At 42.8% G+C, this 12,423-nt stretch overlaps 1 protein-coding gene across 1 annotated transcript in view; it reads left to right on the top strand.

The window, feature by feature from the left end:
* Positions 1 to 12,423, top strand: part of LOC136631808 (uncharacterized) — a 51,722-nt gene that overhangs the window by 769 nt on the left and 38,530 nt on the right. Inside the window, exons 2-3 of the mRNA XM_066606191.1 lie at positions 3,699 to 3,832; positions 10,175 to 10,311. Of these exons, the coding sequence (XP_066462288.1) occupies positions 3,730 to 3,832; positions 10,175 to 10,311 (240 nt within the window). The 5' untranslated portion in view covers positions 3,699 to 3,729. The remainder of the gene's footprint in view (positions 1 to 3,698; positions 3,833 to 10,174; positions 10,312 to 12,423) is intronic.

Below are 12,423 nucleotides of genomic sequence, written 5' to 3'. Positions count from 1 at the left end.
ACCAAGACTTTTAAGTACTTCCCTGCCCCCTAGCTCCCCATACGTGAACCCAATTCAGCATTTAGAGGACCACCTTGATTGCTAAATGGATCCTCCCTCACCCATCATCTATCAACTGTGACAACCTACAAGCACCTTATAAAGTCAGTCCCCATCTATGTAGCTGCTGTCCCAGTGGCACATGCCGGTTAATCTGGATATAAGCTGCTGGTCATAATAATGTGACTTGACTCTGTGCCTCTGTGCAACTGTTGGGGGATTTAAAACTGGCTGAGTGATCGTACTCAAAATGAGTCTGAAGTGGGGTCCACAAGACTCCTTGTCCAACATTTTTATAAATGATCTACATCAGGGGAAACCATTCAAATTCACCAATGACTCAATGCAATAAAGGATGGCTAACACTAGAGAAGAGAGAGGATTCAAAAAGATCTGACCAATAAAGTAGAGAAACGGGAAATAATAATGTCTGAGGAAAACTACAATATAGTGAGAATAACTGAGACCTGGTTGGACGAAAGCTATGACTGGGCAGTAATTTTACAGGCTTATAGTCTGTTCAGAAGGAATCGTAAAAATCAGAAAGGTGGAGGGCTTCCCTTTATGTAAAATCCTGTTTAAAGCCCACACTCCAGAAGGATATACATGAGGGAGATGAATATGTGGAGTCTCTATTGGTAGAGATGCATGGAGAGAAAAAAAATAATAAAATCCTCAAGGAGGTTTTCTATAGACCCCAAATATAACTTAGTTACTGAAGAGCTATTACTAAGGCAAATAGATTAAGCAGAAACCACAATGAGATAATTATGGGAGACTTTAACTATCTGGATATAAACTGGAAAGCCGAAACCTGCAGATCTTGTAAAGTTTCTGTCAATTACTAAAGATAATTACCGAAACCAACTTGTACAGGACCCGACTAGAGGGATGGCCATTGTGGACTTAATATTTACGCACAGACCTGACAGAATAACAAGGGTGCAGGTTGGGGGTCACCTGGGAAATAGTGACCATAATATATTTTAACTTGTCCTTCAAGAGAGAGTTTTATAGAAGAGCTACAAAAATACTAAACTTTAGAAAGGCAAAGTTCAATCTGCTTAGTGATGCCCTTAAATGTATTGACTGGGACAATGTCCTCAAAAAGAGGAGTATGGACAATAAATAAGAAATGTTTAAAAATATTTAAAATACTCACTGTGAGCGGTTCATACCTTACAGGAATAAAAGACTTGGTAATAGGAGAAAACCAATGTGGCTCAATATAGATGTAAAAGGGGGCAATAAACAGCAAAAGTAAAGTGTTTAAACTGCTAAAACAAGAAGGCAGCGAAGAAGCACGAAAAACCTACAAGGAAAAAACTAAAAATGTAAAAAGCAGATAAAAACAGCAAAGATGGAGACAGAGGGACTTACTGCCAAAGAGAGTAAAGCTAACCCTAAACTGTTCTTCAACTATATAAAAAGATTAATGGTGAAAGTGTTGGCCCTATGATAATGTAGGAGGAATTGTAGTTGGTGATGAGGAGAAAACAAATCTATCAAATAGCTTTTTCTCCAGTGTATTCACAGAGGAAACGGAAATGTCAGATGAGATCCAGAGTGATAAAGTAAACTCCCCACTAAACATCACCAGTCTAATCCAGGAAGAAGTGCAGAGCCGCCTTAAAAAGCTTAAAACACAAAAATCGCCGGGTCCTGATGGCATAACCCCCGGGTTCTAAGGAATTTAAGTAATGTAATAGACAGACCGTTTCTTATATTTAAGGACTCAATAGTGACGGGGTCTGTTCCACTAAATTGGTTCATAGGGGATCAAAAAGTGAATCTGGATACTCCAGGCCGGTAAGTCTTACATACTTCTATTGTGGGTAAAATGTTTGAAGGGTTTCTAAGAGATGCCATCCTGGAGGGCCTCAAGGAAAATAGCTGTATAACTCCATATCAGCGGGTTTATGAGGAGTTGCTCCTGTCAAACAAACCTGATCAGCTTCTACGAAGAGGTAAGTTCTAGACTCTAGACTCCCAGCGGGGAGTCATTGGATCTTGTGTATCTGGACTTTTCCGAAGCATTTGATACTGTGCTGCATGAAAGGTTGGTATATAAAATGAGAATGCTTGGTCTGGCCAAGAATATGTGAAAGTGGGTAAGCAACTGGCTCAGTGATAGAAAGCAGAGGGGGGGGGGGGTTATTAATGGTACGTACTCTGATTGGGTTACTGTTACTAATGGAGTATCATAGGGGGCAATATAGGAGGAATCGCCATTACTAATGGCTATTAATGGTACATACTCTGATTGGGTTACTGTTACTAGTGGGATATCACAGGGGGCAATATTGGAGGAGTCACCATTACTAATGGCTAGAAGCAATTGGATAAAACTGAAAGGGAGGAGACACAGATTAGATATTAGACAGTGAGGGGGATCAATGAGTGGAACAGGTTACCATGGGAGGTGGGGAGTTCTCCTTCAATAGAAGTGTTCAAACAAAGGCTGGACAAATATCTGTCTGGGATAATTTAGTGATTCTGCTTTGAGTTAGGAGAGTCAATAGATGGTGAATCATAGAATTTTTAAAAAGGTGGTTTTTATGGTTTTTTTAAGTAGTGCTACATTAAAAAAAAATTAGCAAAAATAAAAAGTTATTTCTTGAAAGTGGGGAAGAAAAATGAAAAAGAAACAAAAAAGGCTACAGCAGGAAGGAATTAAAACAAGACCAGGATTGATTTTCTAGCCACAGTAAACCCAGAGATACAGGATGTTGAAAGGTAAGCAGCCTTCACTCCCAACTGTATTTCTACAAACTGTATCTCAGGTTGTATGGCTAGGAATCTTGACTTTAAAAGAAGAACACAGTCGATGCTCTATCTACAATATAGCCTGAGATACAGCAAGTTGAAATTGATAAAGCAAGTTTATGTGAGTTTTAGGCACAAATTGTAGTCCCTTCATTTTTTTTAATTATTTCTGTTTGTCGCAAAGTGACATGAAGGTGGAGTTAGCTGTCAACAGCCTGTCAAGACAACTGCAATTGGCATGTTGTGTGTCTTCAAGACATATATAAAGTTTAGGGGTGCACTTACCTTTATAGGTGTGTAGTTCTTGTAAGTTATAGGTTGTTACTTATTTTTACAATTTCTAGCTTTAAGACAGTTTTTTGGCCTTTTCGTTCCCGTGATGTTCTGAAGATTTGCGCATTTAAACATAGGCGTACGGGGTATATATGAACTCTGCACGTGCTGAACTTTTATTTTCTGGGCATATTGTGCATCTCATTTTCCTCCTGGGTGACACCTTTAGCTGCTAAGAAACATTTTAAAGCTTTTTAAAAAAAGACAAATTATGCTTTAACGGAAAATTGCATGAAGGCGCCTGTGTGTAAAGTGTTGAGTGGGGTTTGGACAAGGTGTTTAGTGTCTACTTTAAGAATATTTATGGACACGAGGGATTTAGTATAATATTTTTTTTTGTAATGTTAGATTTATCCGTATTGGTCAAAAGTATGAAAAATCGTCCAGGGTACTGGAAGTGCAAAATGTAGAAGCCCCCCTGGGAGTGAAAGGGTTAAGTGTGCTGTTTTCACATTACTAGTCTGTGGTTCCCCACTCTCCATAAAGCAAATGCTGAACAACTGTGAATTAAAGACATTATTTTAGAAATTTTTAATAATTAAAAAAAAATCTGATTACAGGTTCTTCCACGGGACGACGGGATTCCAAAATATGACGAACCTACTTAGGTGGATTCAGAATTTTCGGAGAGATCCTTTTATTTTTTTTCCAAAACAGTTTAATCCCACTTTCAAATCAGATAAAGATTTTAAAGGTAATTTTCAGTTATCTGCTGCTTTTTTACTAAAAATGCTGGAATTATGAGGAGAAACATTCATGTAAATTAGAGATGAGCCAAATTGAAAACGTTTGATATCACCAGTGATTTGCCAAAAATGCTTCTTCAGTTTGTTTTTGCAGTCTCTTGGTTACAGCAGGAGCTTAAAGTTCTTAAGGCATAGCAAAAACCCCTTAAGGACCCCTTTTTTATCAATTTTTTCAAACTTTTCAGACACAGGAATACCAAATCTGTTTTTGTGTATAGTTTGTGAGGTGTTCTCTTGTGAGTGAGGTTGAACATCGCCCAATGTGCTTATGGTGAGGCAACGTGAATTATGAGAATCTGAAGGAGGTATGATAGTGGGTGCCTGACAGATGGGACATTCCATTTCCAAAGTTGTGCGGGCATTTATCATCCCTCAATCCATAGAGTCACGTGTACCTGGAATACATCATAGAAGGCATTACCACCAACAATGGACAACGCAGTGGTTACCCACAAGTGCTTAATGATTATGACTAGCGGCGTCTGCCTAGAATTGTTTGAGCGAACAAATAAGCAACTCCAGACCCACCGGAGTGCCTTTGTTGTCACTATGACGCTGGACATCACACCTTACCTGGGCTCATGAGGTTGCTAACTGGACTCTTGAGGACTGTCAATATGTGAAGGGGCCTGATGAGTCATGGTACCAATTATTTCAAACTGGTGGTAAGGGTCATGGGATGTAGACCCCATGAAGTCATGGCCCCTAGGCACTGTGAAGCCTAGTAGTGGTTCCATACTGGTGTGGGGTGTGTTCTGATGACATGCTTTGGATCCATTGGTCTTCCTAAATATGTCATTGACCAGTGCCTGTTATGTTTCAATACTTGGTGAACATTTACAGTACTTCATGGACTTCATGTCCCCCCACAATGATTGGATACTCTAAAATGATAATGCAAGTTCTATTGGGCCCAACGTATCCAGAATTGGTTGGAGGAGGATTCTGGAGAGCTCCTACTATTGGTGGGGCCTGCACATTTACCCGACATGAGCCCAATTGAGTATTTATGGGATGTAGTGGAGAGATCCACTCACACCCAAGATCCTTCATTTACAAATACGCCAGAGCTGTGGGTGGCTATCCAGATGACACAACATCCCTCCAGATGTCTTCTGTCCACTTGTGGAGTTAATGCCACATCGAGTTGCTAAACTAATAGTACTGAATGCCTAGAAATAATCTGGGTTTAAAGATACGGAATTTGAATTGCCAGAAGCAAAATGAACCCTTTGGTATTAATTGTAAATAAAATATAAACCTTTATTATAACATAGATGGACAAACACCTAGATTTATAAACCCAGTCTGCAGCGGTCCGTCCATAAACATGGCAGCATCAGGACTGCTCCGATATAATATAATAGTTTGGTAACTGAAGTCATCTATGGAGGATGGCCAATCCTTAGTAGAGATAGACTTTGTGTCTGACTGTCAGAGACTGATATCTAAAAACTAGCTGTATAACTCCTAATAGTAAAGCTCCAACATGTTTCGCTGTCTAACCAGCATCATCAGGGAGACGAGGTGTTATTATAGTGAGCCGGGCGCTCACAGACACAACTTATATAGTAGAGGGGCCGACCAAATGAGAGGACAACCTATCCAGACAAGAGAAGCAATTGGGCCTATCATTGTGAAGCAATGCAGAGAGGGCGGGTGATTGACAGTGATCTCCTCCATACGCATGACAGGAGGCTGAGTCCAATGGGAGACGGATGCACATGTGCCGTCCTGTTGGAATGGTTTAGAAAGATAGGTGTAAAAAGACTGACACCACACAGAAAAGGGGACTTAGAAAAAAACAGTCCCAAATGTTCTAAGGATGGTGCACATGCCTGTAGACTTGAAAATGGCAAGATTACAGAGTGGCCATGTACTGATTCCCACATTTAGAGAGTAGGCATATCTTACTATAAGTGCAATAAACCTAAAATATATAATGGAACCTATAAAAGTCATCAAAAGCCAATTCCATCTTGTGTGAGTAGGGAAGAAAAATGCAGGTGGAGTGGAAAAAATGGGTGCTGAGTAAGACAAACACCTCACATAACAAGGGACTTAGAAAAAGTCAGTCCCAATTATTTTTAAAGTGGTGCGTATGCCTATAGACTAGATTCCCACATTTAGAAAGTAGGTATCCCCTAGTGTAGATGCGATAAACATAAACTATATAATGGAGTCTATAAGAGCCAATGAAGACCAATCAAACCTGGTGTAAGTAGAGACTTATGTAAGTAGGTGCTAGAAAAACCACACATAAAAGGGGACTTAGAGAAAAGGAGGCTAAGTCCAATGGGGAACGGATGCTTGCTCATGTGCCGTCCTGTTGGAATGGCTTGGTAAGATTGAAAGGGATTTATTACCTGTAGATGATCCCACTGTTCTGCCAGTTCCAGGTGCTGTTTTTCAGGCAACCAAGATGGCTGCCACCATTTTCTAACTACGCTATACACTGTTCTGCGATTGCCTAGCGCTGATCATAGAGCTAGTCCTAAAACTACCAATGCACTATGTGTAGTTAGGTCGTCTAAAGGTGGCAGCAGCCATCTTGGGTGCCTGAAAATGGTACCCGGAATTGGTGGATGGATCATCTACATGTAAAATATCCGCTCCATCTCTGGTCCTGTGATAGAATTTAGTCTCAAACTTGGAGGGTCCCTTTAAAGTAACACATTAATTATACCACAAAGTGAATACCAGCAGAAAAACATATACGCTACACCAAAAACGCACTTGTCTCCAAGATAAAATTAAATAAAAAATAACAATAAAAAAGTCCCCAAATGGTTCCAACAGAAACTGCTAATGACCCTCCACACAAGCCCATCGGCAGAAAATAACGTTTTGGCGGTCAGAAGATGCGGCAAAACAATTGTTTTTAAAGATTTTATTTTTGAAAAAGTTGAATGACAAAAAAGAACTCTATACATGTGTTTTTGTGCTGACCCACAGAGTAGAGTTAGTGCGCCATCACTGCTACACCGTGTATACGGGAAACACAAGACCCCCAGAAAACAAAAATGGCAAAATTCCGTTTTTTCCCCATTTCACTCCACTTAGACATTAGTAAAAGTTTTCCTCTTTGTTGTATGATACATTAAATGGTGGTACAACATATAACAGTTATTGTAGGAACACCATAATCTCCCAACAGTAAGGAGTCCCATCTGAAAGGTCTCGCTGTAGATCCACCCAGAAGGGTCTCCTACCTGCCCCAATTCTTGGCAACTGAGCTGATTCAGCAACTTTATAACAATGAACTACATTTTTATGGAAGACTCACCCTTAGGATTACTTCACACGGCCGAGAAAATTGTGCAAAATTTGTGTGCTGCGAGACGTACAAATCTCACAGAGATTTGAACCCCATCGCGGCATGTCCTATTTTTGAGCGTTCCCACGGAACACCTCACCCGTTGTTTTGAATGGGGCCAGAAAACACAACACACGGAGTTCGATGTGAGGTTTCCCACTGAAAGGACCACAACTGTTCTGAAGTCATGGGAAGCGTTTTTGTGTCAAAAACACCTGACATCTGCAGGAATATCACATATTCCCAAGCGCGATATCTGACCGAGTCTCATGGGCCGATATCATGCTTGGCCATGTGAAAGGATAGCCTTACAGGTATGTAGACACATGAAGGCAAATTTTATCTTCACAGCAATCAGTAAACATAAAGAAAAATACAAAAGCCTTTGTAGATCTACTATTATAATATTGTAATGACGCAACTGCACACAAGATGGCAGAACTGGACCTCACCTAGAGCAGTCACCGTTCCTGGATACTAATCGCGTCTCCCAGTAATCAGATACCTCCAGGACTTATAGTAGGGTCAAATTATGTGCCGACCAGAAGCCAAAAGAGCAATAATATGAAACACATATCAACACTCAGGCCTAATTCCCACGGGCGGGTTTCCACAACGTATTACATGGCGGAAATCCGCGGCGTTGCCCCGCAGCTATTAGGTTCCATTGAACCTAATAGCACAATGCTCACAGAGCGGAATTCCACTGTGGAATTCCGCCCCGTGAAATCGCACGTACTCACCCGCGGCATGTTCTATTTGCCGCGGGCGTACACATGGACGGCTTCCATAGCAGTCAATGGAAGCCGTCCGTCACGCTATCTTCCACTGTAGCACACCGGTAGATAGCGTGAAAACGCTTCCCCGCCCACCGTCGCCCACATCATATGACACGGCCGGCGCATCATGCGCTGTACTGCGCATGCACACCAGCACGGGATGTGGGACATCGGGCAGCAGATCCGGAGGTGAGTATGGGGTCTCTGGGGGGGCACTGTGACGGACTCTGTTGTGGAATTCGACTTGTGGAGCCCGTCACGGCCGTGGGCACCAGGCCTAACAGGTAAAACATTGCAAGAATAGGAGCTTATAATAACAGATAGCAGATAATAACAAACGGACAAATACTGACCCTAACATCAGTTCTCCCTAAGCGTTTCCCTAATCCATCCCTGACACTGACCCTAACACCAAACACCACGGTCTCTGAGGATCTCTAAAGATATTCCTAATGGAAACCCAGTTTGAAACTCTGACCCTGACAAACAATGAGAGGGCACTAAGACACAGTGATAAGAACATCAAACTCCTCATGGCTTACATGTTTATTAGAGCGCCCCCTTGTTACAGTCATGGATATAAAAAGATGATGGGAGAGATCTCTGTATTGACCCCTTATATATCTATACATAGTTATTAGAGCGCCCCCTTTTTACAGTCCTGGGTATAATAGATTATGGGTAAGATCTCTGTACTGACCCCTGATATATTATACATAGTTATTAGAGCGCCCCCTTGTTACAGTCCTGGGTATAATAGATGATGGGAGAGATCTCTGCACTGACCCCTGATATATTATACGTAGTTATTACAGCGCCCCCTTGTTACAGTCCTGTGTGTAATAGATGATGGGAGAGATCTCTGTACTGACCCCTGATATATTATACATAGTTATTAGAGCGCCCCCTTGTTACAGTCCTGGGTGTAATAGATGATGGGAGAGATCTCTGTACTGACCCCTGATATATCTATACATAGTTATTAGAGCGCCCCCTTGTTACAGTCCTGGGTATAAATAGATGATGGAAGGGATCTTTGTACTGTCCCCTGATATATTATACATAGTTATTAGAGCGCCCCCTTGTTACAGTCCTGGGTATAATAGATGATGGGAGAGATCTCTGTACTGACCCCTAATATATTTATACATGGTTATTAGAGCGCCCCCTTGTTACAGTCCTGGGTATAATAGATGATGGGGGAGATCTCTGTACTGACCCCTGATATATCTATACATAGTTATTGGAGCGCCCCCTTGTTACAGTCCTGGGTATAATAGATGATGGGAGAGATCTCTGTACTGACCCCTGATATATCTATACATAGTTATTAGAGCGCCCCCTTGTTACAGTCCTGGGTATAATAGATGATGGGAGAGATCTCTGTACTGACCCCTGATATATCTATACATAGTTATTAGAGCGCCCCCTTGTTACAGTCCTGGGTATAATAGATGATGGGAGAGATCTCTGTACTGACCCCTGATATATCTATACATAGTTATTAGAGCGCCCCCTTGTTACAGTCCTGGGTATAATAGATGATGGGAGAGATCTCTGTACTGACCCCTGGTATATTATACATAGTTATTAGAGCGCCCCCTTGTTACAGTCCTGGTCACTATAGATGATGGGAGAGATATCTGTACTATAGGTAGCGTATGCAGAGCTGTCCATACGCAATACATTACATACACAACGCCTCTATAAGACAGAACGGGGAATTAAAAAAAAAGAAACAAATCACACCCCACATGACCGCGTGCGTGAGATATGCTGTCATACACACGGATCTATAGCCGCCGTATGCAGCCATAGCCGTCTCACAACTGGCTTCTCAGGACGGTAAAAGGCTGCGTGTAAATGAGGCTTTAGAAATGTTTACGCTTTTCAATACAATCTTTGGTACATTAAATACTATCATTGAAAATACAACTCGTCCCGCGAAAAACAACCCGCAGACGGCGACGGATACATTATAAATTAAGAAGAATTATGGCTTTTAATAGTGAGGTGTTAAAACTAAAAATGAAAAAAAAGGTCACGTCATTAAGTGATTAAAGTGTGTGCCCTGCAGGTCTCATAGGGATAGTAACTATTGCCCAAACACCAGACAGTAAATGTTCACAGATCTGCTCGTCTCCCGTCATCTTATTAGGTAAGTCATAAAATGATCATCTCTCTCTCTGCTGTAGTGGAACAAGCAGGCTTCTACATGGACATATATAACAACCTTAATGGCCATACGAATGGACTGCCAGTGGCCATCAGCTACAATGTCCGCAGGAGGAAATACATTCTGTGTGTACAAGATAATTCCGTTATTCTTAAGGTAAGATCCAATCCCAAATATCTATCACTGATGAGTTAAACCCCATTTACACGTGACAAGCTGTCGGACAAACAATGCGTCCCAGTGGAGCTCGCTCCTGTGCTGTTACATAGGAGTATCGCTGGATCGCTCAGAGCGCGGCCAGCTCGGAGGCAGGGAGGCTGTGGAGCTTTCTCCCCATGCTCACCTCCATTCATCGTAAACAGACAGTTTGTCAGAACTGAACGACTGAACAACTCTCATCCAGTTCCTCAGTCTCTTCATGCATTCATGTGGGACAACTATCCTTCAAAACCCTACAGCAGTGCGGGAATTTAAACAACTCTGACTAATATCACCCATGTAAATGGGCCATTACTTACAGCTGTTCTGTTGTAGAAAATACATAAAAAAGTTATGGGAACCCTTTACTCACAGATCAAATCTCGGTGATCTCCATTGTTTCCAGACTCTTTAATGTTTGTCACACGTGCTCAGCGTGAACCTGCTCTAATCTGTTAAGAGAAAGGGGTGCTAATGGCTGACCTGCCAATTTTGGTGTTCTCTAGTAAATGTCTATTGTCCTGCTGGAAGCTGGGCTGTGAGCAAAGGTCCTACTACAGGACATTGGACCGTTATGCTGCCCTCATGGAGTCTGTGCATGACCATTTAGTCAGTAGCCTGCTGGAGGACATTGTGTAGATCTCTGGCAGCTCCTCCTGTTCTTCTAATCTTAATGCTGGAGGACATTGTGTAGGTCTCTGGCAGTGCTCCGCCTCTTCCTCCGGTTCTGATGCTGAATGTCATTTAGCAGGACACTGGCAGCTCCTCCTGTTCATCTGCTCCTATATTTTGTAGGACTCTGGAAGGACTCATCACGTTCCTCCACTATTGATGGTGCAGTTCATTTTGTAGGGCTCTGGCAGCTCCTCCTGTTCCTCTGGTCCTGATGCTGGAGGTCCTTTTGTAGGGCCCCACAGCACTTATACTATTCCCCCACTCCTAATGCTGGAGGGCATGTTGTAGGGCTCTGGAAGGGCTCCTACTATTCCTCCACTCCTAATGCTGGAAGGCATTTTGTTGGGCTCTAGCAGGGCTCCTCCTGTTCCTTCAATCCTCAGGCTAGAGAGCATGTTTCAGGGCTTTGGCAGCACTCGTCCTGTTCTTCCAGTCTTGATGCTGGAGGTCATTTGGTAGGACTTTGGCAGCTTCTCCTGTACTTCCAGCCTGGATGCTGGAGGTCATTTGGTAGAGCTTTGGCAGCTTCTCCTGTACTTCCAGCCTGGATGCTGGAGGTCATTTGGTAGAGCTCTACTAGGGCTTCCCCTGTTCCTCCAGTCCTAATACTAAGGGGTTTTGTAGGATTTTGGCAATGCTCCTTCTATTCTTCCATTCTTGGTGCTGGAGGTCATTTTGTAGGATTATCGCGATGCTCCTCCTGTTCCTCCAGTCCTGGTGCTGGAGGGGACTTTGTAGGGTTCTCTCATCACTCCTCCTTTTCTTCTAGTCTTGATGCTGGAGGCCATTTGGCAGGGCTCTGGCAGCGCTCCTCCTGTTCCTACATTCCTGATGCTGGAGGTCATTTGGCAGGGCTCTGGCAGCTCTCCTCCTGCTTCTCCGGTCCTGATGTTGGAGATCATTTGGCAGGGCTCTGGTAGCTCCTCCTATTTCTCTGCTCCTGATGCTGGAGGTCATTTAGTAGGGCTCTGACAGCAATCCTTTTCCTCCTGTCCTGATGCTGAAGGGCATTTGGTAGGTCTTTGACAGCATTTCTCTTGTTCCTCCGGTCCTGATGCAGGAGATCATTTTGCGGAGCTCCTCCTGTTCCTTCAGTCCTCATGTTGTAGGCCTCTGGTAGCATTCGTCTTTTCCCTCTGGTCCTGATGCTGTAGGTAATTTGATAGGGCTCCAGTAGGGCCACTTCTGTTCCTCCTGGCCTGCTGGTGAATGGGACTTTATAGTTCTTTGTCAGCGCTCCTCCTGTTTCTCTGCTACTGTTGCTGGAGGGGATCTTGTAAGGCTCTAGCAGCACTTCTACTGTTTCTCTGGTCTTGATACTGGAGGCAACGGCGTAGCAAGGTCAGGTGGTACCTGGTGTGGAAAATTTTCTTGTCATCCCCCTCCAATTTTGAA

Source organism: Eleutherodactylus coqui, chromosome 6 (genome assembly GCF_035609145.1).
Source record: "Eleutherodactylus coqui strain aEleCoq1 chromosome 6, aEleCoq1.hap1, whole genome shotgun sequence".
Lineage (NCBI taxonomy): Eukaryota > Metazoa > Chordata > Amphibia > Anura > Eleutherodactylidae > Eleutherodactylus > Eleutherodactylus coqui.
This window is presented reverse-complemented; position numbering and strand designations above follow the sequence as displayed.